General features: G+C 39.3%; 3 protein-coding genes across 3 annotated transcripts in view; 2 read left to right on the forward strand and 1 right to left on the reverse strand.

The window, feature by feature from the left end:
- Nucleotides 1-6,960, forward strand: trim65 (tripartite motif containing 65). Its single transcript, XM_015396060.1, has 8 exons — nucleotides 1-110; nucleotides 490-941; nucleotides 1,021-1,116; nucleotides 3,988-4,218; nucleotides 4,451-4,619; nucleotides 4,690-4,779; nucleotides 4,858-5,075; nucleotides 5,155-6,960. The coding sequence occupies exons 2-8, from the start codon at nucleotides 513-515 to the stop codon at nucleotides 5,461-5,463; spliced, it is 1,542 nt and encodes a 513-aa protein (XP_015251546.1). The 5' UTR covers nucleotides 1-110; nucleotides 490-512; the 3' UTR covers nucleotides 5,464-6,960.
- Nucleotides 6,961-7,304: 344 nt separating this feature from the next.
- wbp2 (WW domain binding protein 2) lies at nucleotides 7,305-16,103 on the reverse strand. Its single transcript, XM_015396072.1, has 8 exons — nucleotides 15,908-16,103; nucleotides 13,754-13,862; nucleotides 10,975-11,110; nucleotides 10,798-10,890; nucleotides 10,573-10,719; nucleotides 10,380-10,502; nucleotides 9,289-9,365; nucleotides 7,305-8,136 (listed from the first exon to the last, which is right to left on the reverse strand). Exons 1-8 carry the CDS (start codon nucleotides 15,964-15,966, stop codon nucleotides 8,089-8,091), a joined length of 792 nt encoding a protein of 263 aa, XP_015251558.1. The 5' UTR covers nucleotides 15,967-16,103; the 3' UTR covers nucleotides 7,305-8,088.
- Nucleotides 16,104-20,947: 4,844 nt separating this feature from the next.
- Nucleotides 20,948-26,945, forward strand: part of unc13d (unc-13 homolog D (C. elegans)) — a 31,379-nt gene continuing 25,381 nt past the window's right edge. Inside the window, exons 1-7 of the mRNA XM_015395652.1 lie at nucleotides 20,948-21,007; nucleotides 21,795-21,821; nucleotides 24,937-24,993; nucleotides 25,076-25,132; nucleotides 25,204-25,311; nucleotides 25,384-25,443; nucleotides 25,629-25,695. Coding sequence (XP_015251138.1) covers nucleotides 20,948-21,007; nucleotides 21,795-21,821; nucleotides 24,937-24,993; nucleotides 25,076-25,132; nucleotides 25,204-25,311; nucleotides 25,384-25,443; nucleotides 25,629-25,695 — 436 coding nt within the window. The remainder of the gene's footprint in view (nucleotides 21,008-21,794; nucleotides 21,822-24,936; nucleotides 24,994-25,075; nucleotides 25,133-25,203; nucleotides 25,312-25,383; nucleotides 25,444-25,628; nucleotides 25,696-26,945) is intronic.

The raw sequence follows: 26,945 nt of genomic DNA on the forward strand, positions 1-26,945 counted from the left end.
GTGTTTCTTTTTCTCCATAGGCCTTGAAGGCATCATATTTTGCGTCTTAACGTCACCAGAGAAGCTTCTACATTCAGATATTAGTGAGCAAGAATAAGTCTATTGTCGTGGTAAGATTTGTTTTGCTATTTTTTTTTTACACTTCAGTTGTCAGAAAACAAAAGCTTAATAAGTTGGAGTTTAATAGTTTGGTTCTTTCAACAATTTTATTGAATATTTGTATCAGACTCCTAGCTAAATGTAATGCTAACGGTAGAGCTAGCTCTGCCCTCCTAGGTTAGCCTGTTAGCTCTACATACATTATTATCACTAGGATTTTATTACTCTGCTGTGTTTTAATCTCTTTCGGTTATCGAAAAATAAAAATGAGACATTTTACATTTTAGTGACCCTGTTTCCGTCACTGTATCATTATTATTCGGCTCTGTAATTCTGTTTGCTGTCATTTATAAACCACTCTGACATCTCTTTGTCTTTTCTTCCTCTCAGATGTGCATTCTTTCTTTGCAAGTATGGAGTCTCAGAATTCGAATCTCACCTGCGCCATATGCCTGGAGCGTTTCAGATACCCTGTAACCATCCCCTGCGGCCACACTTTCTGTAAAGACTGCATCACCACTCACTGGGACACTAAGAGCAGGTCCAACATCGGCCCTCAGTGCCCCATCTGCAACGATGAGTTCCCCTCCAGACCGGTTCTGAAGCGGAACGTGTCCCTGTCGGTGCTGGCCGAGGCTGCCAACAGCACGGCTGCATCCTGCAGGGAGCATCCGATTAGGTCAGGGGATGGAGGGAGGACCATGCTGCTGTGCGATCGCCACAAGAAGCCACTGGTTTATTACTGCAGACAGGACAAAATGCCTGTTTGCTACGAATGTGGCATCAAAGAATGCATCAATCATGACAGAGTCCTGTTGGAGGCTGAGCGGGAAAACCAAGAGGTAGAACCCGCCACCTTTATTCAGTTTCATTCAGCTTTTTAGGATGAAGGTTAAAAGCATTTTCTCTGTTTCCTTACAGCTGCTGCTGGAGAGAAAGAGTAAGGAGGCGGAGAAACGCCTTGAAGAAACACAAAAGAATATAAATGACTTGACGGAGAATATCAGTCACGCTAAGGTGATGCTCAGTTTTTACATTTTTACGTCACTAATGGCTCTTTTTTTCGACAGTAGGCTGAAGGGCAGATTATACTTCTGCATCTGCACACATCAAATGTAGCTTGAGTCTGGTCGCCAACCGGTTTTGCTGGTATGCTTATGCACCGTCGGTCTGGAATTTCTAGGGGCGTACAGCAGTTTCCCACCAAAGTGCAAGGGGGAGCCTATTCGAGAACTTGCAAGAACTTCGGCGGATGGTCACGAGAACTTTGGCGGCAGCGGCAGGAGTGTTTATCATTCAAAACAACAATGGAGCGTCTGCAAGATATCACAGAGATGGATCTAGAGTTGCTAGACATCAAAGAGGAACAGGTTCTGTTAATGGAGTTGACAAAAAGAAAAAGGAGGACGCGTAGGTTGTCCATTGTAGTTGTTCCTTGGTTTTTAAAAATGGCGCGCCCCGGCACCGAATCAAGAGGGATGACCACACAGACAGCTGGAAAGGCATATCATGGACCAATCACAGCTTCCTTTTGTTTACACACTTCTGTTTGAGGTCTGCGCAGGTTTGCGACCGTCCGACGCGTAGTCAGGATTTTTTTGAGATGTGCGACAACGGTTGCAGAACCTCTGAGACAGATTTGACGGTTGCAGAGGATATGCTTCAGAAGCATAAATTGGCCTTGACAGAAGAGGGTGTAAGAGAGAGAGGGAGAGACAAGCGGGAAAGGACCACAGGCTGGATTTGAACCCCGGTTGATTTATGCAAATCTGTCTCTGTGCGCGACCACGCCCCCCCTCAAAAAAGTCCTTTCTACGCGTCGGACGCTCGCAAACCCGCACAGACGTCTAGCGGAAATGCGCAGACTTTAAAAAGCCGCTGTGATTGGTCCTTGGTATGCCTTTCCGGCTGTCTGATAAACGCTCCCGCTGGCACCGCCGAAGCTCTCGTGACCAACCGCCAAAGTTCTTGCGAGTTCTCGAATATGCTCCCCCTTGTACTTTGGCAGGAAACTGCTGTGCGTCCCTAGAAATTCCAGACCGACAGTGCAGAAGCATACCAGCAAAACTGGTTCGCGACCAGACGCAAGCGACATTTGATGTGTGCGGTTGCAGAAGTATAATCTGCCATTAAGGATCGTACATGGGTCGTACGCGCTAACCTCTGCTCCACCTGCACGCCCACATTTGCAAACTTAGCAAACCCGTTCTACTTGGTTTCTTAAAAAGGTGACATACGATGTACTAAAAAAATCTTTGCACATTTAAGCTTTTTTTCTTTATTTTTTGGGGTAATCATGATACTAAATAGTGAACATCCACCTCTCTTTATACCTGCTATCCATGCAGGGCGCAACTTTTCAGTGGGGTCCATTTCAATAAGCAGGGTTAACCACCTCCGATTCAAATCCTCACCTCTAAATTGATCTAGCCTGAAGTCAGGAACTCTTAGTTTTCGGTTTCACAATGGCTGCTCTGAATTAGTTTAATCAACTCTAAGTAGAACCACTCAGAGTTAAATACCTGCGTAACAAGCATTTAAAGTCTTTGTCAGGGGAGCCACAATTTGACGAGTCACCATGACGACAAGCAACAGGAAGTGCTTATTTCACCCCACTGGAACTAGACATTTTAATGCAGAAATACAAAAAAAACAACAAAAAAAACCCCAGCAGAACCAGGCTCGGTGTGAGCGACCATCTGCCGAGGCCGACTGGGGTTTAAGGAGACAGAAGCAGAGATACAAAAAGCAACTGTGAAATAAAACAATACACAAATATCAACTGTAAGGTTTCAAACTCATGGGATTTATTAAATCCAAGACAGACGTCCATAAAAGGATAAACCTTCCTGCTGTTCTAGGGATTTTTAACCTAACCTAAGGTTGTTATAGAAATGGACCCAATACCCAAGCTAGAATTTCCTGAGCAGATACAGACATTAATATCAGTGTAGCATTTAAAAGATGTTAATGCTTTAAAAAAAATCTTTAGTAAGTTGATAGGACAGGTTCCAAACATGTATACAGAAGGTAAGGGGGACAGAGGTTAAAAGCTAAACCCAACAAACCCCCATGATGCATCAGCCAAAAGTCCCACAGCCTTAAACCAAACAAGTCATTTAAATAAAAACAAAATAACCACAATAGCGCAATATACAAATGACCAAAATTAATATTAATTAAGAAGAACATCTAACAATTTGAAGAAAAGTAAACTTAAGATAAAACAAATATTATAAATAAATATAAACAAAACAAATATACCATAAAGCATACCAAGATAAACATAAAATATAAATTCAGTCTCCTATGATCAGATCAGTGTTTCTCTACCAATAAAAGTCGGAAAAGGACCGATTTTCAAAATGTAGACGATAGAAATGGCCAAAGTCTGGCAAGCATTAGTGTCCAGCTTGCTATGTATGCTAATATGCCTCCTATTGTACCCAGCTGTCAACCTGACAAGAGCACGATGCTGGGTCACAGGGTTTGAGCTGTGGAGAAATTTAGCTTAATTATGGACATGGTGTAGAGTTAAGGGGGAAAATATTAGCTGTCAGGATTAATCATAGAAGCAGATAAGAACCCTGTGGTAACTCTGGAGAAGCTGCATTGATTAGTCAAAATTAACGCAAGAAAAAAAGGGTTTATATACTTCCACTTAATTATCTTGTAGTTTCACTTAATGTCACTTACAATTTCAGTAAAAACCAATTAAGGGTTTTGTTGCAGAGAGACGCTAGAGACGTTTATTACCTTGATGCTGCTAAAAGAGGCGGTTACGACCGGTCGATGCATGAATCAAACTCTTTAAAGACTAAAAGGCTTTTAAACTGCATGAACCAGTTTTTCTCCAGCAATCTGTGTAACCGATCCTTCCATCGGCAGGTTATTGTAGATCAGACCTCCTCCTGGATGAAGGTGAAATTCTCCAGTCTGATCAAGATCCTGGCTGAGAAGCAGGAGGCCACGGAGCGGTTCATCGAGGAGCAGAAACAGGAAGCCATCGTGGAGGCGGAGACGCGGCTGGCCCGCCTCGAGGAGCGCTCCAAGATCCTGACAGAGACCCGCGATCAAATGGCAGCTCTGGGCCAGCTCTCCGATACAGACCTCATCAGGGTTGGTACCTCCAAGACGGCAGTGTTTACAAAACATCAACTGTTTTATTCGCTTGTGAAGCAGTGGAATCAGAATGGAGGATTTTAAATAAATGAAAGCACGGATAAATATAACTCTCTTTAGTTCTGATTTTACTTCCCTCCTTTAAAAAAAAAGCAGCTGTTGTCGGGCTTGGATTATTTTATTTTTGAGTCACTTTGATCTCCTCTAAGAAGACTTAATTTTCCCTCAGGAATCAACACGGGTAGAAGTGCCACATTTCAGCGACATCACCACAGACGTGTCGCCAAATCTTCTGGATCGATTAAACGGCGTCACAGACGTTCTGACCCGAGTTTCCAAGCTGGTTTCTGAGGACCTGGAGAGAGCCGTGTGCACCGCTGTGGTTCAGGACGGCGACGGTGAGCTTTCTGCTGGGCTCCTCAGGACTTTCTCCTCACCTGTGTTCTCATGTGATTCCTGGCTTTGCAGGTTCTCCTCAGGATAAGAGGCCGGTTCTGGCTGTGGTTCCCAGTCCGGCTGCTCCGTGCCTCCCAGGAGGGAAGGAAGGCCTCAGCGCCTGTGAGTCCTGCTTGGAATCAACCACAGGGGTGAAGCTTTTACTGTTCTGATCTCAGATTTGTATCCGTCTCTTTGCAGATCGGTGCACTCTGACCTTTGACCCTCGAACTGCCAACGAACACCTGTATCTGTCTCATGAGAACCGAAGGGCAGAGCACCTGACCTCTGGGCCGCGCCGTGTCCCAGCTCACGAGGCGCGCTTTGACCACACCTGGCAGGTGCTCTGCTTTCAGGGCTTTAAAAACGGACAGCACTACTGGGAGCTGGAGGTGTCCAAACCGTGGGCGTACCTCGGGGTAAGGCCGCTGCTGGTTCCGCTCAGGATATTTAGGATGCTGACTTGTTCGCATTTTAAATGCATTTCTGTCCATCCAGGTAACCTATGAGACCATCCCCAGGAAGGAGAAGGGCAAGAGGTGCATGGTGGGAATGAACGAACTGTCATGGAGCCTGCAGCTGGACGAGCACCAGCTCTCAGCCTGGCACAACGGGCGGCGGGAGACTCTGGCCGGCCCCTCCCACCACAGCCGCATCGGCATGCTGCTGGACTACGAGGCGGGGACGCTCACCTACTACGGCGAAGGCCAGACCAGGCTCCACGCCTTCCACTGTGTCTTCACCCAGGAGCTGTTTCCTGCCTGCTGGATAGGAGAGGGCGTCAGCATCACCCTCTGCTCCACGTGAGCCCAAACAGAAGGCGCCACTTGCCGGTTAAACACGGAGAAACTTCTTTTATCTGTTAGAACTCTTTCTCCCTTTAAACGACTGCTGGTTTATGACCATCGTCTCCTGGAAACCTTCAAGCATCTTCATCTGAACGGTTTCATCCTACTTTAGACCATTTTGGATCGAGCTCACTGCATACGATTTCATTCTGCAGCCAAACAGATGCTTTAAAGCAAATGATGGAAACGTCTAAAAAAAACAAAAACATTTCATATCAAACTGTCTCTGCTGTATGTTCGTATCGACAGATGTGATTCAGCAGATTGACTGCAGGATTAAAGGAGACACTCTAACTTTGTAACCAAAGTGAGGGTGTCATTAATGGGTTAAACATAGTCGTCAAGAGGAGACCTTGTGTTTATAAAGAGCTGATGGTTCCAGAAATGTCCTGTTAGTCCCTCTCTTATTTTAATTATTTAAATTTGGAAACAAACTGTTTTTTAAACAACTGGCTAAAAAAAGGCCCTCATATAGTGGATTTTCTCAAATCTAGACAGGTTTATAATGATCCATACAGGTTCAAATATGTTCATCCACCTCCTATAAAATCCCCCTTTTTAACCAGTTAACTTATCCAACTGGTTATCTGAGCGCTTGTCTTTGTTTCAACCAATTGGTTAATTTAAGGTGATGAATTTAAAAAGTTGTCCTCTATTACTGCACCCCAATATTTATCAGACCTCTCGCCCCCCAGTATGATGCAGCCACCACTGTGTTTGACAGCTGGTACAGTGTTTATAGATTCAACTCTTCTAAAAGGTGACTCTTCATAATTTCCATCTGTCAAGCGTGGCGGTGGTAACATCATAATATGGTCTGTTATCCTGCTTTTTGCACACACTGGATGAAGCAATCAGGTTAATGTGGAACTCCTTCCCATAATCCCATCTTCAGCCGTGTGGAGTTTGTTTCAGGAAACAACCTCTGCAAAGTAGAAAGGCCAAATATCCGTGATGTCAGGAAGATTCTGCTTGGAAGGAAACATTTCAAGCCTGAATGTCTAAATTTGTTCATTTTGGAGGATTAAAAGAAAATCAAGATTGTGGATTTAACTGTTTTTACAAAAGTTTTAATGTTGTTCTACACTTGAAAAGAACTGTTCAGGTTTATAGATGAAAGCTAAACCTGATAAATTGATGGTCAGGATTCCTGCTGGAAACACTGGAATAATAAAGCCACGTAGCTTCTTCTAGTCGAACATCGCCTCCCTACATCTGCTGCAGTCAGATTAGCATTTTATTAGAAAACTACGTTTCTGAACGTAGAGGTACTACTGAGAAACGAGTTTGGTTCTTTCAGCATGAATTCAGGAAGTGATTTCTGCAGCGAGATGCTGGAATCAGCAGCACTTTTCCGATGTTTTCGGCTTTGTTTACAACAATCAGCCTTATTTTTAGTGTTTAATGAGCTTAGCTGTAAGCCTTTAGCAGGTCCAGGTAGCTGGGGCTCAGGATTTTGGGAAACCGCTGTGGATTTGCACAAAAAAAGAGCGAAGAGGTTTACTGGTTTTACTCCCCTTCTCACATTTTAAAGGCGGACATTCAATGCTGTCAAAATGTGACAACAATCCTTACTAAGGGAATAAAAACACTTCTCATTTATGAGTTAAGAGCCATTTATTAAAACTTTTACCTAATGCACACATGCTTCTGTTTAGATCATGCCTTTTTTTCCTATGTGAATCACTCTGCATTAACTGTTCAATAAATTAGTTTGAAATAAATAGAGCTGTATTTTATTGTACATCCAGCCATGACAGAGCAAACTGTAGCCTGATGCATAGCATTCTAAAAGTGCAAAGAATCAGCAGCCGATGTGCGACAAGATACAGGATACAGATAAATGACCACAGAGGAAGGAAGGAAGGAACGAGGCTCAGATACTGACACGCTCAGATCGACTGAAACCGAGGAGTTTAGATTACGAGCACAGAAACTGAGACGGTCCTCTGAGCGGTCATGTTACTATCAGGGAAAAATGGACGTCAGAGAAATGAGGTGTAGTCTGAGCATCACCGAACAGGACGTGACATCATCGGGTGGCTGGTCTGCTCCTGGCGGGATAATCCACCCTCTGCTCTAATCCCGGATCAGGGATTCACTGCCGGGGGCTTTAATCTGTGTAGTCCTCTTATATCCACTAAAGCATGTCAAAACAGAGATTTTACAAAAACTACTCCATAACTTCACCTTAGTGTTCTCCATAAAATAGCCTCTCTTTAAACCTGTACAACCAAAGAATAGAAAAATAAGCCTGCATTTAGTTCGCCTCTGGTCATTTTAGTGAAACAAATACCATCAGAGCTAGAGCTAAAGGTGGGGACGGGTTCAGGGGACACAACGGGAAGGCAACCAACACCAGAACCATCCGTTCTTGTCTCTTGTTACTTTCTAGGAAGTAAAAGGTGCTTCTGAGGAGAACCAAGCAGACCACACTGAGGGAGACATCGAGGAGGAATGAAAATGTTAGTAAGGAAGACCCAGAGGGGAGATGAGGACTAAATCCCTCCTGATGTAGAGTCAGTGGAATGAGAGAAGAGATGGTCCAGAAGGAAGTGGGACAATCAGGGGGGGTCGAGCACGTCTACTGGTTCTTCTTGTCCTCTGGAGGAGAGTACGGTGGAGGCTTGTCCTGCAGAGACGAGAGAGCAGCTGTGACTGCTGGAGCAGAACTAATAACTTCAGATATCATAAAAATGAACCCACAAAGTTTAAAAAGTGGTGATTATGGTTCAAATCTAAAGTACAAGTTCCCAATTTCTTTAACACTTTGACCCAAACTATCAGCTTCAGATAAAGCAGATCAGTAAAGATGCTCAGAATGAACACTGAACACCGCCAGTAGCCTCAAACTGCTCCATCATCAATGTTACTGTAACCCCCAGATTCCACATCCTCTGCCCCGCTCACGTACGTCATGCAGAGTACCCGTCTTTCAATTTAATCCATGAGAGCTGTTCCACATTCACTGCTACTCTTCAGCATGTCACCGTCCACGTACTTCTCTGTCCATCACCGCAGAGCTATGTTTTGCTCCAGGTCAATATTCGTAATTACAATCACACCAAACAGGAAAAAAGAACAGCGAGAAGATCCTGTTTGTCAAATCAAAATATAATAACGATGGATTGGTAAATACAAATTAGAGAATCATTCTTATATATTCCCAAAACCTAAGGCAGTTTAATTAAACTGGATGCCAACTGTTGGTACTTCAACAGACCAGGAAGCAGATTACTCATCTCCCTAAAAATATATATTTTATACAGAGAAGCATAAAAGTTTAATTAAATCCAGTCAAAAGAACAGAAATCAACAACAAAAAGAAAATATTTGGGCAGAAGCTGCACATATGCTGGATGCTGATGGGGATTTTTTTTAATGTGTCATATTAAACGTTCATTTCAGCATGTTTTGCTCCTGTGAATTTTGGCCATAATATCGCGCATGCTCCCCTCGAGCTCAGAGGAAGTCGGTGCGGACGAATAGTGGAGGCTGTAAGGTGAGCGGAGCGGTGACCGAGTATGCGGAAAGGAAACACCATGCTGAGGAGCCATAGGCTAAGTGATGGCAGCATCATGCTGTGGGGCTGTTAAACTTAGGGTGTCATTAATGGGTTAAACAGTCGTCTAGAGGAGACCTCTTAAAGGATATTTGATCATATATGAATAGATGAATATTTGATTAAACCTTAGAAAATCCATATTTAATATCAAACTTGGCCTCCAACTTTTATTGTTAAATATCAAAATGTTTGGAAGGTGAGTTTAGGGCGTAATATTACCTGTGGCAGGTACACATGTGTAGGAGGCAGGGTGGCAGGGCTGGCGCTGGCTGCTGCTTCTGCTGCTTTAGCCTCCGCTAAGAAAGAATGGCAGAGAACAGGAATGGATGTTAGCTTAAAATGTCGTTCATTATTAAAATCTCACCGGTGAAGGTCAGAAAAGAGCCTAAGAACTTGTGGAGCTTTTAAAATAAAGTATACACACCCCTTATGTGCTGATTTTACAAAATTGTATCTATTTATCAAAGGATTTTATGCAGTAAAAAGAGGTAAAATTAGTTGTAAAGTGGAAGGAAAACGATTCATGGTTTCACTTCTTTAAAAAACAACCTGCAGGCTCATGTTTCAGCCCAGATGAGACATCAGAACCCCGTTTTTCTGCAACTGTAAGTCCTAAAAGTTCAAGCTATTAATCTGAAGTGAAACAGCTCAAACCAAAAAAACATTTCTTAAAAACAAGCAGGTTTTTCTTCTCATGAACCTAGAGATCATTATCTGCGCAAGGTTTGGCTCCATCCTTTGGTAATACTGATGATGCTGGCGGTGCGTCACTTCCATATAGATAGATGACAACCTTTACATCCCTTCTAGACAAGGAACAATAGAGCACACAAACCATCCATATGTAACAGGGTTCCTCATCAGTGTGTTTCTGTGCAACAGGCCGATACGCTTAAAGTTCTCACCGCTATGCTAATATTAGCTCATTTCCATCCAAGATTAGAAGGATTAGATAGAGGAATGAACGTCTCCAATATTGAAAAGAGAACAAAAGACAATGGAGTGGGATAAGTTAGCAAAGATGCAAAAAAAGGAAAAGATATGGTTACAGCCGAGAAGATTAAAGTTAATCATTTCACTTAAGACTCCCTTCTGATGCAATGGAAAGACTTTTGTGTTGAAATGTATAATAACATAAAAATATCAAGGGGTGTGAATACTTTCACCAGACTAATTACAACAGACTAATAAAAAAAATATTGTGATTTAAAATATTAGAGAAACACGATTGTCTATTTTTACACCTAAAACAATGAAAACCATTTTATTTTGTGTGTTTGAGAGCCGTCTGCGTGGAGTCAGAGCCTCACCTGCTGCTGAGGACGGCAGATCTGGGTCACGTGGCGGCTGCTGACCCAGAGGAGCAGAGTAGGGGGGTGGAGGTACATAGCTGGCAGAGGCATCGAAAGCTGGAGGACTCGGGTAGAACCCCCCTGGAACAAAATAAGATTGTAGGATCACTTTCAGCAGGCGTAGAACATGCTGTCCAGTCCTGGTCCCTACCTGGAGGAGGAGGATTGGGGTAGGAGTAGCTGGGGGGAGGTCCTTGAGGGTACATCCCATTAGCAGGGGGAGGGGGGTAACCACAGCCTCCGTTAGCCATATAAGGGCATCCACCAAAGCCAGGAGTCACAGGTTGGCCTTTACAAGCTGCAACACATAAATAAATCAGTAAAGATTTTAGTAAACTAAAATCCGCTGCTTAGATTTGCGTCTCGTTTCTTTTACCCTGAGCTGCAACGTGCAGCATGAATTGTCCAAATTCTATGGCTCCGCCCGCAGCGAAAACAAGCTTGAAGGTAGCGCTTCCCTCCCATCCACCTGGAAGACATTTAATAAGATGATAGAAGCTCGTCTCCATTTAACAATTCAGGCCTAAGCTATGCTTGGACACGCTGTACTCACCTCCCTGCTCCGCGGTCACAGTGCCAGTGACGTAATTGGCGCCCATAACGGGTTGTTTGATCTCACAGCCCTTCATCAGGTAGAACGGCATCATAAAGGACTGCAGCGCATCCCGTCCTTTAGCCACGAAGATTACCTGCAATCAAGCCCTGGTTACTAAGGTCGCTCACGTTCAACTAAGCACAACGATTCACCCTTCTGCTTCAAGTTTAACCTAAAATCTGTCCTAAATGTTTTCCTTAAACACTGAGATGACAAAAAAAAAAAAAAAAAAAAAAAAGGAAGAGACAACATGGCAACAAGTTACACACATCTTTTCCTTTATAATGACCGCAGCATATTCAGCTAAATGTTCCTGGTCTTTATGGAAGACAGGAACTCCCACAGCATAATGATACCACCACCATGTTTCACCATACAGATGCTCGGCTTGGGTTCAGTGTTACCTCTACATCCTGTATAGCATTTTGGGTGTTTGGACACCCAAGGCAAGCTCTAAAGAAAGCTGGAAGCACAGTTCAAAAGGAAATCTAAGCTTAAACTAAACTAAGCTACGGTAAATGTTTTGACACAAACCCTGCCTCATTCTGAAAAATACATTTTTTTCTCTGAAGAAATAGAAAAAGTGGCCCTGTGAAGATATTTTGATCAGATGTATTAACAGGGTTTATACAGGAATGAGTAACTCTAATTTAATGCTTTTAAATGCTCTTTTAATGCTCTTAGAAATAATTTTAATGCCATCAACAAGTACACACACATCTTTTCTGTCGACAGGCTGCAGCCATGTCCCGAATTCTCATTTTCCAGTCACTTCTGTTGAAATATGCATTTTCCCATTCCCTTTTTCTCCGCCTCTAGCTTCTTTTCCAAACATACAGCTTCATGCTTAATCGAAAGCAATTTCGCGCAAACGCGCAGAAGCAGTTATATCGGATATATCGGACGAAATTGTTTTTATAAATGTTTTTTTTTTTTAATAAAGCATTTTAAATTCCACGATAATCACATTTAATTCATTTTAATGCAACACAAGACCTTAATTTCAATAATAAATAATAAGTTAATGACCCGCAGAAACCCTGATTAACAATGTCCTAAACAAAAGACAACAAACAAAAGGAAAATTGATCAGAGATAGTATCCTTGATCGTCCCTCTATGTACAGAACTTAGTCTCACATTGTGCAGACTAAACAATGGACCCTAATGCAAGAAACGTTCATACAAATAAATTGGTCCCTATAACGTTTGCACGAGTGATTTAGGAGTAAAACGTCAAATTCACCATTTCTCTCCTACTTCTAATCTTCTCTCAGATACAAACACATAAAACGTGACTTGACGTACAAGTCTAGCTCAATCAGTCAGCTGTTATTCAAACCCATTTTTTCACTATATGACTACATTTGTTGTTGCTTAAAAGCAACAAGCCATTTTATTAGGCTATATCATTATATATTACACAGCTCTGCAAGTCCAAATTCCATTTTTATTCGCTGATGAGATTTTTCGATAACTACACCTGCAGCTGGCGTGTCGGTTTTCAGGGTTAATTAGTTTAATTTGTTGTCATTCCATCAAAAGAAAGAAGAGTCAGTGAGATCTATGAAATCAAGCTACCATTGAAGAAACACCTGGAACAGAAAATGGATAGAAAGTTAAGAAAGAGCTTCAGCAACATGTTGCTGTTTGAAACTCTGCTAACAGTGAGACATTCGTTCATTTCACTCCATGGCGCCGCCTCTGCTTGGTTATTATGCCTGGGTCTGCCTGAATTTGTTAAATCAGAGTTTCTCTGTAAACAATTTTAATGTTTTTAAGCAGAAAGCTTGATAAAGGGATGTCAGATGTGCCTGTGTATATTAATTTGCAGAACGTTGTGTCGTGTTGGTTGATGGAGAACCTATATTAAGCATAAAGATCTCCCTCACACTCTAACATTTGGTTATTCCAAAGAAAAACACTTCAATTAATCAAGGACATAAATTTTAGCCACGGCATCAAGGAGGCTGTGTGAACTCATTACCTCATGACCTTCCCTTCACCCTTGTCTAGAGTATGGAGGCACATGCTTTCTGTCCCCCTAAACAGTACAGCATAGTGAATGTTACAGGATTTCTGTATCATTACTCCTATTCAAACAGGCACACTCAAAACATTTTATTTTACAAAATAGGCCAAGGAAAAATATGATTCCACAGCGACAACGGAGGGACAAGAGGGGGAAAAAAGAGCGGGAATCCAGGTGGAAAAGGGTCCCAGCATTCTCATGCACCTCGCCCTTCTAGCTGGTCCATCTTCATGAGTTGTTTTCCACAATGGTGGTCATACAAACAAAACAAGCCGGTAAGGTACCAAAAAGGAAATATGCATAGTGTAGAACGGATGTAGATTTGACCAATCAGATGCCTCCTGTCTGCGAGCACCTACAATTTTGGAGAGGTGCACCAGAGGGTCTGTGGCAGGGGCATATCTGCCCTAGACCTGGTTTCTAAGTATAAATCAGCCTTTACTGCTTCATCTGTGCTGATGCTGATGATACTACTACAATGAGATGAAGTTTGTTGGCCATTTTATTATTAAAAAAAAAATAAACCAATCAGCAATGTGAACTGTCAACACAACCAAATTAACCTGCAAGGTTTTTGAAGCACATGGATGTTACTGGTCATGCCACAAGCAGACCACCTGGCATTAAGAAATGAAGCTATGGAAATTAGATGACGGCTCTGGTGTTCTCATATATTTTGGAACAAACAACAAAAGAAATGTCTCACCCTGTACGGTGTCAAGTAGAGGCTCCCCTTCTTGCTCTTTCTGAACGGCTCAGGCAGGGTGTCCGCATCACAGAAAACCAACTCCACTTTAGGATGACTCATCAACACGCTAGTGACACAAACAAACACTTCAACATACATTCAGAATATAACTTATTTGATTTTCTATGTGCATCATGAACGCTATCATGTTTATTTTGAACTAACGGTTCCCTAAAATGGCTCAAGCCTCAGTTTCATAATCCTTTACTCACCCTTTTAGGATTGAGACAATTGGCTTTTTGTGTAACTGTCCGGTTACTAAACATGGCCCTGAAATAACAGGATTAGGCCCTGATGCCATCTAGTGTCCGAGTTTACAACTGATGGATGTTCTTAAATACATTCGTGTTTGTTCCAGAAGAATCCGGAGGCCAGAATTTACACCAACCCTGCTATAATATTATATATTATAATTCAATTAAACTCTTGATCAAACAAAAACATAACTGATTTTTTTCTTCGTTTTTATGATTTGTTTGTTATTGAAATAACTGTGAACTAATTTAGAAATCAAAATATCGTTAACTTGAATATAGACTCTAATTGGATTGAAATAGAAAATAAAAATAAAAACCAATTCAGAGCAGGAATTAAACCAAAACTGTAAAAGCAAAGCATACATTTTGCATTTAGGTTGAAAAGCTCATCTATCTGTAAACATGCTGCAGCCAAAACTCCTTCAGTGGAGTTTTTTTAATGATTAAGTCACGAACATGCATCTAATGTGTGCATTACTTGTTTTTTTCTATGTTCCAACATTTGTAATTTCAGCATTCATATTATATGTATTGGTTAATCGTAAACATAATGAATGATTAATCATTTATTTGACAGCTGTAGCCTTATAATATACCAAATACCAATTAATGTGTTAATTATTCTTTAATTTCAGAGTTATCGACTCATATTTTTTAAATTTTACACATATTCCTCTTTTTTAACCATGAAAGTTTGTCTCATGCTCTCATACCTGCACAGTTTAGCAAACACGCCTTCTTATTTATTACCAAACAAACCAAACCTACAGATGAGGCCAGAGTGTGGATGACCACTTCTCTTTGCGATGCATTTGGTGCTCATGAATAGTCGCAGTCAGGAAAAACAGCATTAAAACACTAAACTATCATCCTAAAAACAACACCCACCCCCATTTCTAACGCTTTTCCTACAGAAGAGGAATGGGACCACTAAAAAAAATAAACAAAGTTAACTGATTTTTAAATTTTATTTCAGTAAAATATGAGAAAAAAGTCAGAATTCTGACTGAATTCTGACAGCTAACAAACATGTAAGCATCAAGCCGTAGCCATGTCTGTTTTAATCACCTTCTGCTCCTCCATCATGCTCCTCCATTAGATGCCTGGGGATCCCTCGGGCTCGTAAAAAGTCGCCTAATTCCGTCATTTTCAACCAAAACATCTGTCAGTGAAGCTGAGTGCCCCCACATCTCTTCCTTCATGGTGCCCATCTACATTATGATCCACAATTTGGAGATTAAAGTCAGATCTCTGAGAAAAAAAAGTCAGAACTCTGAGATGAAAGTCAGAATTCTGAGAAAAGAGTCAGATTTCTGGAAAAAAAAAAAAAATCTGAATTCTGAGATTAAAGTCAGAATTCTCAGAAAAAAAGTATCAAAATTCTGACTTTTTTCCCCACATTAAACTGAATTAATATTTAAAAATCAGTTAACTTCTTTTTTTTTTTTTTTTTTATCAGTGGCCCTAGTCCTCTTGTGTAGTTTTCCTGTGATTGCACCTGAAGTCTGTTTTGATTAATGTTCATGTTTTGGTCACGAGCTGAGAGCCAGGTCTGCTAAAGGCGACAATTTTCCCTCGTGCTGGAACAACGTTTATCCACTAGAAATGTATTTTTTACACTGAAATTAAAAGTGAGAATAAGGTCAATATGTAAAGTTGACATTTTACTAAATTTGGGGTTAATTAACATATTCTACGTGGCTGAATAGCTAGATGTAATTTACTTCTGAGACTGCTTATGTGGTTGTGTTTTTATTAATTTACTTAATTAATTTTATTAATTTGCAGTGACGCGTTTATAGCGACCACAGGCAATGGCCGACAGTGGCTAACGGTGACTAAAAACTAACCTTACCTCTCACTGTTGTTGATGATGACACCGCCAGACTCTGAGTGGTTCTGGTTCAAAGTCATGGCCTCGAGCCTCCAGCGTCTCTCTAAGCGAAAACAGCTAAACTCAAAAGGTTTTCTCAGGGAAAAAAAGGCCTGGACAGCTCCCTCACACTGCGTTGGTAACGGTTGTTATGAGCCTTATTCTATGGCTGCACCTGCTTCTCTTCCGCCCTACGTTCACGTGACGTCATGCACGCGCGGATCCGAACGCAAAGACGTAAAAGTCTAGACTACAAATTATATACTAACATGTTATGTAAAATTTATTTAAAAAGTGTTTTAGATTAAGGAAATAAATATAATTTTTTATTTTTTTTATTATCTTAAAAAAAGAACACAAATATTTTAAAATTTTAAAAACAAATTTCTTTCCCACTGCCATTAGACTGCTGAATTCTGTGTAAAATTGGTTATTTTATTTATTTAAAAAAATGTTAGAACTGTAAATATACAGTCATTTGTTTATATTTCTTTTTTTTTATGTATTTATTGCTGTATAAAGCTGTTTAAACAAAATTTATTTTTGTATACACTGGTATATAAATCTGTCTAAGTCTAAATCTCTAAATACTCAAACTAATAAACAAAATTTATTTTTTAATATATATTTTTTTACTTTTAACAGCACTTTATTTACACTATTCAAACAATAGAATCAATTACTGAATGTAAAACAAGTGTGTGTTAAAAATAGCTATCTATGTAAAGACAAGTGTCAACTAAAAATCATTAAATGAGTAGCTTGTTGTATTGTAGTTCTCCATCATCTGACACAGTGCATAAAATTTTGTTAAAGCCCCACAACTGAATAAAATCCTCCATGTTCTCTGTGGAAGTGAAACTCCAGCCTTTTTTTGGCTTTAACGTTGCATAACCACAGAGCCAGGCATCAAGGTGAGGTCCCTCCTGCATTCTGTCTCACCAGGACAGGTAATAAAATTTAAAAATATAAAAAAAAGGAATTATATAATTTATTTGGTTAAGCTAATAAAAATAGAAAATAAAAACAAAATTCAGTATTAAACATTTTCTTTTATTTCTGAATAGCTGAGATGTAGCTTTACACAGAGCTAAGCAGCTTGTTGCTCAAAATACCTACAGTTATACAACAATTCTATAAAAAAAACAGTGTTGTCAAAGACAGTAGCGCTGATAATTATCAATGTTATTCTCGAGTGCTTGAACGTTGATCAGTAAAACATATTATTTGATAGTGCATGTATTTATTTTGCAATGGGCAAAAGAGTCGATGTTCCCTTACATGAATACTTGAGTGCAGTTTGTAAGTCGTAATGGCTTTGCACCTTAAAAATAGAAGGAGAAGATATACTGTGTTGTTCAGTTTAGCTACTAGTATGTTTTAGCTTTCTTTGAGCACATAGGATTTTTTTCATTGCTGTTTTGCTGTTTTTCCCATTTATTTTGTCTTTGCAGCACAAGCTAACAGAAGAACAGGCATGGTTGCCTTGCAGTTTTTCAGAGGATTTTTAGAACTTGGAATTCCTTTAGCATTATATTTCAGAACAAAGTGGACAACAAATATACAGTAATTCATAAACAAATGGAAACGGAAATTAAGCAAAAAATAAAAATAAATGAACTTACCAGATAGAAATTAAGGAAAAAATAGCACAACATATACCAGCGGATATTAAAACCAATATATGTGGCAGAATGCTAAAGACTAAAACAGTGACAAAGGTTTCTAGAGTTCTACCAAAACTAAGTGAAAATGAAAGTGTTCAACAAATTATGATACAACCGCAGATAAAGAAGATACACGGAAACATAAAGACACACAAGATATAAAATATCATCTAGTATGGATCATTTAAAAAATATGGCTGTCAATAAAAGGGCATAAACACGACTGATCACTTAATCTATTGCTTTGTTTTGTATAGAAACACAATCTTAAAACAAATAAAATGTGTTTAGGTCTATAAGTGAATCATTAAAGAAAGTAAATTAAAAATATTTGTCTTTTTTTTACCCAGCATTTAACTTCACTTTAGCGGAGCAGCTCATTTTAGGTAGTGTTGCAACATTGGGACCGGTTAGGCGCTATAGATCCACCTTGTTTTGATAGTTATATGCAAATGTGTGTTGTAGGAGGATTTTTTTCTCAAACAAAGAATATACACAGCTTTGAGTTCAAATGAGCAGGTCAAAGGACAACTCTTTCAGCTCAATGTGCTCTTTGTTGACAACACTTAGCCAAAAAAAAATCATAATTTGTTTAAAAAAATATATAACCTCTGATTGAAACATTTTTTCTAATGGGAAACATGTAAGAGCATCAAACCCAAAATTGAAAACCACTGCTGAAGGGCTGGGTCTTCAAGGAAAACAGAACTCAGTGCAAAATTTCAAGGAACCTTGTTTTGTTTTGAAATAGTGGTTAAAAAAAAAAAATAATCAATGATTCGCTAGAAATAATATTGAGAAAATACCCAAAATAATACTAATTGAAGTGTGTGATTAAAATTAGGAAGCGATTTGAAACGTTACTCATTTCATGCATTGAACCTTTTTCAAATTTTGTCTTGATCCAAAAAAAATAAATAAGACGTTTTTCACATTAAGTTCAGTTATCTTTTGTCTCTAAATAAAATTTATTGCAACGAACTACCTTCCAAATTTGCAAAATATAGAATTAATCTATCTGTAATGGTGTTCGGTGAAGGCCTCAAACATCGGCGTACAAACAGCATCATGAAAACCTAGGAGCTCAGCAGACAGACCAGACAAGAAACTGTGGAATGAGGTCACAAAACACAAACCCTGAGCTTTAAATCTCTAATAAAGGACTTTGTTTATAGATAAGCAGCCATGACTTTTACAGGAATTGGGAGGAGGTGGCAAAGCCCTGGAACCCAGGAGGGAGAATCTGTTGGCATAGCAGAAAGTAGTAGTATTGAAATTAAAGCAGCTGTTGACATATAGCCATCAGAAAGCCTGTTTAAAGTTTGCCTCAGGCCATAGAAGAGGATACTCTGGTTCGATGAGATCAAAGAGAGGAAACCCTGAACACACCATGGCGGGACACCATAGTAGCAGCATCATGCTGTAGGAATACTTCCAGTATAGGTACAGAGATAAAGACAGTGACATTAAAGTCTTAGGAAAGTGGCTGTTCCAATTGCTGCATTTCTGAATTCTCCCGAGTGGTGCACAACTTTACATGATTGAATGAAGTGAATGTGATTGGTTATTTATCAAGAGAGCGGGATTGTTGTGGTGGAAGGTTTGTAAGCAAATTTGATAGTTGACGGATTCTCGGAAGCATCTTGCTAAGCAGTTAGCTACTTAGTGCTAGTAGGTTCCAATGGGAAATAACATTGGGACCAAGTGGCACTAAATTGGTGACTTAGAAACGATACTGTCAAGGAACGCTATGGACAGCGAAAACATGCAAGAGGAGGAGAGTTTTGTGTCGGAGGTCGTGGATGACTCTCCTCCGTCATCCATTTTTTATTTAGAGGAGGCAAGCGGGGACGAAGATGTTGTGGAAGAGGACGCCAGGGCGGCAGAAGCTTGGTTTGGTGTAGAAGGCTTACACCCGTACATGTTTGAGCCCTTGCCTCGCAACGCTGCCATTTCTGTTAGCTCTACGCCTGCGGAAGACACAGACGTCCATCCCCGTGAACACTGGGGCGGAACTCAATGGTAAAGTGAATGATTCTGATTTCAACCTTTGCATATATTAGCTGCGACATATGAATCAAGATGCTATGAATGAAAAAATTTAATTGACAGATGACCGTTGGTGATTGGCCGAATTTAGGTGAACAAGATGACGTACAACTAACTGGCCTGCATAAGGTAATGAAAAAAAACAGATTTTAATACAGGATTTATTTTTTTTAATAGAAATTTGCTACATTTTGGGACAATATAGTCTGATAAAGAGCACATTTATATACATGTTTAAGCCAGAATGATTTGACGTTTAAATATGATTTCCCTTCAACTTTAAACCTTTTAAAGTAATCTTATTCTTTAGGGGAAGTATACAGCACAATTCTTGATTTAAAAGGAGCAGATATCTCAATTACAAGGAGCTTTAATCTTTGTGCCACAAGCTTGGAGAGCGGCTACTGGTCACAGTCAAAGTAAAGACCATAGCAGTTCTTAGAGGAGGTAAAAGGCTTCGGTGGTGGTTCACCTTTCAGCAGGTAACTACCTGAATCATCCACTATGATGGAAATGTTTAGATTAGAGTCAGAATGGCCCAAATAAACCTCAGACCTTTATCATATTGAGAATCCGTAGTACAGTCTAACAATAACATTCACAGAGGTTCTCTGAATGAGCTTATGTTATTTTCCAGAGCAGAATAAATTAAAGATACAGTAGATATGCAAAGCTTGTGGATTCAGTATCCTGCAGGTGTAATAGAGGCAACAGGTTAAATTCCTTTAAGCAATTTTCTTCCACTTTAAATATATAAACCACTTTTTAACATGTATATAAGTTTTTAAAAAAAGTTACAAAGTTTTTAATATTCAGTGGATATCATCATATCTATTGATTGACTTCTGATAATGATGTAAAACAAAATCCTTAAAAGATTTTCTGAACTTTTCATAAGTTTTAATAAACTGGTCTGGTGTAACAGATAGCTGCTAATTCAGTGTTATCTAATCAAAAGTTTTACATTCGTGACCAAGTTACATTAAACACCAAATTGTCAGCAGGGGGTGAGTCCCTTATCAAAATGAGTGAACGTTTGTGCCTGTAAGTTCAGATTTCCGCTTCCCAACAAAAAGTGGAGCGTGAGCTCTGTAGTGTTGCATTCAGAGGTAAAGGAACACACAAGTTGAAGAAAAACTCCTAAGTCACAGTCACTGACGTTACCAGCTTCAACAGGAAGTGATGACTTCCGGCTGCTGTGTGATAGTACATCGAAATACATTGCACACACAGCTTCCCCATATCTCACACACAGAGCACACCAGCTCACCAGGAAGGAGCCTGGTGATAAGACAGAAGCATCACTATGGCAGGTCAAAGTGAGCACACGACAAAAGGAGAGAATTTACTGCAAACACCTGAACAGGTAATCTTCTCTAATTCACTTTAAAGAGCTGATGAGCGCTCCACATGGTGTCTGCAGCCTGCTGGTAATCTGCCTTGAGATCTGGTGTTGATCAAACTGATCAAACGAACAGAAAACTTTGGTTATGAGTGTTTTTCAGCTTCAGTTTTTCTATTTAGTATATTCCCTGGTTTTTGTGTTTTGCTTTCAAATCCTAACAGGATCAAAGCTGCTGTTTTTGTTAAAAAGTATGTCCAATCTCTGAGTCACCATCTCCTGATGACTATTTTAGGGTCCGGTGACTATGAAGCATGGTGCTTTAGATGTATATTTAGGTCATATGCTCTGATATTAATTTTTGGTCGACTTATTTAAAGAAGTGTGTGTTTCTGATGGGCTAGAATGCTGCTTTATTAAACACAGGGCATCTGTGCAGGGTTTTTGTGGTCATGCATTTTTAAAAACCATCTGGCTTTGCTTTGCCTTCTGCATGAAGAGGTTGTATCCGTGTATATTTGCATGTCTACCTTCAAAATGTGACATTCCCGCTTCAGATGTTATGTTTTCCTTTTTTCCCAGTTGAAAGTATTAAGCACCATCACAGTTGCCTCTAAGTAATTTTCATAATCAGCAATAGAGGAAGTTTGAACTCTGTGAGGGAGGCATTTTGAGAAACTAAACAATAACTTGATTATTTCCTAAGCATATCTAGTACAGAAAATATTCTAGTTTTGAGTAAAAGTGTTTGTTGACATTTGCAGCTCTCTTATTGGTTTTTAAGTGAGTTTTGCTGTTAACTGTTTTCCAGGAACATGGCACACCAAGACACAGGCAGGTAAATAATATCAGCCTATATTCAAACTGTATTCTTTCAATGTAATGTATATCAACTGTCTGAATAACAAAGACAAATGCTTGGCTGAAGGCAAGACTGAGAGGAAAATTCAGACAGATGTCCCTAAAAATACACAAAATCAAACTTAAAATAGCATATAGTAGGTATATTTCAGCAGTTTCTTTTAAATTTGCGCAAGATTAAGTAAGAAGAAAATTTTATCAGGCAATAAACTTACTGGAATCTATGGCTAACCAGCGGGGTTAAAGGTCATCCTCATAGAAATCTGACATTTTCAGATAAGAATGATTGTGTGGAACCATTGTTTTTTTCAAACTATTGTGTTGTCTCTTGCTAAGTCATAGCGATACCTGCTCAAATGATTCTGATCCTGTTTTTACCGCGTACTATCCGACATCATAATCAGTGACAACTTGAATTATTTTTGACAGTATCATAAACCCGAAAATGGATTCATGATATTAAGGCCACTAAAGGGACAAAAACTCCTTCTTTTTCCCATTACAGCCAATGAGAAATCAAGTTGCCTTTACGTTGCATCAATTCAATTCAGTATTCAGTTTATTTCTATAGCACCAATTCACAACACATGTCATCATCAAACAGTCAAAGTGATTCAAAGTTGTTTATCTAAGGAAAACCTGTTAAATGCATTGACTAATTGAATCAAATGCAATCCCTCACATTAAGCAGATTAGCATAAAATTTCCTCCAGATGTGTCTGACAAATTGCTGCATTTATTATTAGGCTACCACCCATATTATCAAAAGGTTCAGAGGCATTTTTCTTCCTCATATAAGATGCATTTGTTCGAGTAGATCTACTTGAAATGACTCCTCAGATGGGCCTGGGAATACCCGACCTATCACCAGCCTTCCCTCTGGAAACATCACAGTCATGTGAGGCCTGGACCAACTGACTCAAGCACAATATTTTCCCCCTGGCTGTAAAAAAAAAAAAAAAAAACGGACCTTGGCAGGACACAGACATGCTAGTATTTACCATTACAATGCACTACATTTTTTGATCTATTATTAAACAAAATATCTTTATCTAAATTGTCGTAGCTAAAAGGAGAGGCTGCCATTTCTTGTTTCATGAGTCTTATAGTCAGAGCGAGAGAGAGAAAGATAGTCAGCCGCAGTAGTCTATAATAATAGAAAATACCAAACAGCAAGGGCTTATTTTGATCAGTGATCATAATCTCTCAATCAGTCAATTGGTCCAATCATTAAAAAAAAATTCCAAAAAATTAAAAAATGAAAATCAAAAGTCAATCAAAACATTTTACAATTAAATCAAACGTTCAATTTGAAAACCTCTATGAATATTTGTTTTTAGAATTCATTAAAATAGTTAATTGCAAAAAAAAGTTAAATTATGTTCAGTGGTCTAAGTGAATCGGATATTCTCAAAATATGGGCATAACATGAGCCTGAGCCTACAGTAGTTAAAATGTCCTTTGGATCCTTCTTCTAGTGTCTATAACCTGTGGACACAGAGACAAGCAACCATCCAACACCAAAGGCCAATTTAGAAAGATTTATCAACCTAAAATAGAGGCTCAAATCCTACCTCTGGCCATTCAATGCCGAATGGCCAGAGGTAGGATTCAAACCAACAACCTTCTTGCTGCAAGGTCATTGTAGAACCACCCTTGCTGCTGTGCTGTTCACCATGCCTGAACAAAGGATGTAAACATAAAAGGATTTTGGCTGCTCAGTGGAGCAGTGCTAGCACTGTCGCCTTGCAGCAAGAAGGTTCCGAGTTCGATTCCCAGGGTCTTTCTGCATCTTAATTCTCCGTAGGTGTGAGTGAGTGTGTGTGTGAATGGTTGTTTATCTCTGTGTTGCCCTGTGATGGATTGGCGACCTGTCCAGGGTGAACCCCACCTCTCGCCCATAGACAGCTGGAGATGGGTACCAGCACCCCTCGTGACCCCGCTTGGGATAAGCATGATGGAAAATGGATGGATGGATTTGTCAGGGTGGCCAGTTTAAGCAAAGACATGTTATTCGGTGAAATCAAATTTTAAAAAAGGTTATGATATTTACCAGAAATTAGGTTGCAAAAATTTAAAAGAATTTAACTAATTGCATAAGAAATTACATTTTAATAGACATGGGCTTATTTCTAGATGTAAAGAAAAATAATCTGTCATCAAAAACTTTGCAAATGTTCTATAATACAGCGAATAATGAAGAGTTTCTCTGGTGGATGGAGCGTGGTATGTTGCAGCTTTACCACTGCTTTAATATGCTGGCTGTAAAAGGTCCTGAACCTTTCCGTCACTTACAAGAATGAGAAATATAACTTTTGTGAAATACTTCAAGTTCCTAAGAAAAGCAGACAGTTAGCCATAGTGTGGAAACTAAAGCAACACCACCTATCACAGTTATCAAAGAAACATTTCAAAACTACTATTAGCACACTATGAGAAGCAGGTTGGCTGCTCATCCAGTAAGTCCCAACTACAAAGGACTCAGCTGTGAGCTAAACAGCAACATTTTAAAATATTCTGCAAAACTATAGCTTTAATGAACTCTACTTATTGAAGTAAAAAACATAGATAATTTTTTTCCCCCTGTAATATCTAATAAGTTATTATAATCATGCTGCTTTTGCACAGTTTCTACCTTAGTCAGTTAAATAACATGCTGCTGTCATTTTGCACATCTCTGATGTTGCTGCTATTTTTCAATCATCCATTACAGTGAAAATTTCCATAGCTGTAAAATGGTTATTCATTCTCCAGATGCATAGTATTTATATTGCTAAAACATTTTACAGTACAGTATTTCATTTGTTTTTTCTCTATAATATTATTCTTATACACTTTTCTAAGGTCCACATTTTTCTATAATCTTTTTGCTCCTGTAAACACCAGAATTTCCCCATTGTGGCACAATACAAGGATTTTCTATTCTGTTCTTTTAATTTTGTAATAATATTTAAAGCAAATTGTTATTAAATGGTGATTGTGTTGTAACTCCTAAATCTGTCCTAAATTGTCTCAGAAAATCCATCACCTGGTTAAAAGAGTAGCTAGATGTTTAAAATGTAAACCTAAAACACATTTTTTCCTGTTTATAGTTTTCCCCCGTCCATTCACGCAAACTTGGAATGACAAGGAGACAGAGAGACCGGAGGGTCAGTAACACACTCAGATCTTAAATGTATATGTTTCTAAGATAAGCATTGACTCAAACAGAAACTGCTCTGTTTCTTTTAGGACTTAAAAGAAGATGAAAATCCTGAGGCAAAAGCAAGACGGCACAAGGAGATGGAGGTACTGGCATATGTTTGGAATGAAACACCATTGTTCCACCTTGAGTCGCTAACTTTGATTTCTGTCTATAGCTGAAGCCTCTTTATAAGGAGCTTCTGTACACCATCACCCATAAGATGGGTAAACCTGCATCACCAGAGGTCTTCACAGAAAGCCAGCTTCACCAGTACATCCGGGAGGTAATCTCCCTTTACTGATTAACAGCAGGCATGGTTTGGCCGATTGCTGACACTTTCCTTTCTATCTACCAGGCTTTCACTATGACAGAGGCAGAGCACGACAGTCTGATGGAGAAAGTACAGAGCACAGAGGTGAGAAAAGGAAATCAACTTGAGTTTTTTTTTTCCATTCCCTTTTAATCATTTGAGACCCCGGCATCTATATATAGATTTCACAGAAAGAACCTTAACTGGTCTCGTCCATGCAACGGAGGCATTGATGTTGTTCATACTGCTTTATTTTCAAAGTAATTGACTATTTGTGAAACTCCCAACAGCCACCAGTATACTGCCTGATGGTCACCGTTAAGGAAGCTAAGGAAATCCTTGGAAAAGACGTCAGTGGTGAGTTCCTGTTTAACCTCTAAAAGTCAACACGGCTTAATTAGTAGCTAGCCTGCCATTGGGTGCTTTACAAAAACTCTTTTTTGTTTTTCCAAAGTATCACCTTAATACGAGTAACGGTGGTGCTCTTTTTGTTTCTGCACCTGATCCACTTGTTGATTGGAACTATTTACAAAAAGATGGGGTTTTTTTGTTTTGTTGTTTTTTATTAACCAAAGGAAAGGTGAAGTAACCATCTTTAAGCCAGCTGACAGGCAGTGCTAATGCACAATATGATCCAAAGAGTCTGAGCCTGGGTTACCCTCACATTTTCTTTTGCTTATCATTCACTGTATTGATAGTGTAACACTTTTGAAGCCATAAATTTGAACAGTTTGGTATATTTTTGCCTACCTGGGGATGAAGACTTCCACTTGAACTGTTATGGATAAAGATAAGCCTAAAGATAACTTTTAAGCCTCATGATTGTCTTGTTCTCTTTTGTCATTTCAGAGAACTCCCCCTATCAAATATAGCCTAAATAGTCCTGAGCACTTGATGAGAGAGTAGAATATTAAACATCTAAAAAATATATTATTACATGAACAAAAAAAAAGCAATTGCAAAGAACACTTACATGATATGTTCACATAACGTTTCTAAAAACCTCTTATTAGGTCTGATGTGTCTAGATGTACCAGCTTCTTACTTATTAATATATCTTCCTTATTCTAAATATATTTTTGAAAGTACACCTCTTCTTGGGCTAAGTGGTTCTCAATTTTTTACACCTCAATAAATAGCTTCTCAATATGGAAGAGGATTAGGGCCACTGCAAAAATTAAAAAAAGTTAACTGATTTTTAAATATTATTTCAGTTTAATATGAGGAAAAAGTCAGAATCCTACCTTAAATCTCAGAATTCTGACTTAAATCTCAAAATTCTGACTTTTTACCTCAGAATTCTGACTTTAATCTCAGAATTTTGGATCTTAATGTAGATGGACACCATGAAGGAAGAGATATGGAAGCACTCAGCTTCACTGACAAAGATGTGAGTTGTTTGAGAGGGTCAGTAACACATTGGTGGAAAATAACGGAATTGGGTGCCTTTTTACATGCCCGAGGGGTCCCCGGTGATGCTTTTTCATTAATGGAGGAGTAGAAGGTGATTAAAACAAGAGAGCTAGTTTAGTCTCTAAAACAGACATGACTACGGCTTAATGCTAACATGTTTGTTAGCTATCAAAATTCAGTCAGAAGAAAAAAGT

This window comes from Cyprinodon variegatus, unplaced genomic scaffold (assembly GCF_000732505.1).
Source record: "Cyprinodon variegatus isolate N-32 unplaced genomic scaffold, C_variegatus-1.0 Scaffold26, whole genome shotgun sequence".
Classification (NCBI taxonomy): Eukaryota; Metazoa; Chordata; class Actinopteri; order Cyprinodontiformes; family Cyprinodontidae; genus Cyprinodon; species Cyprinodon variegatus.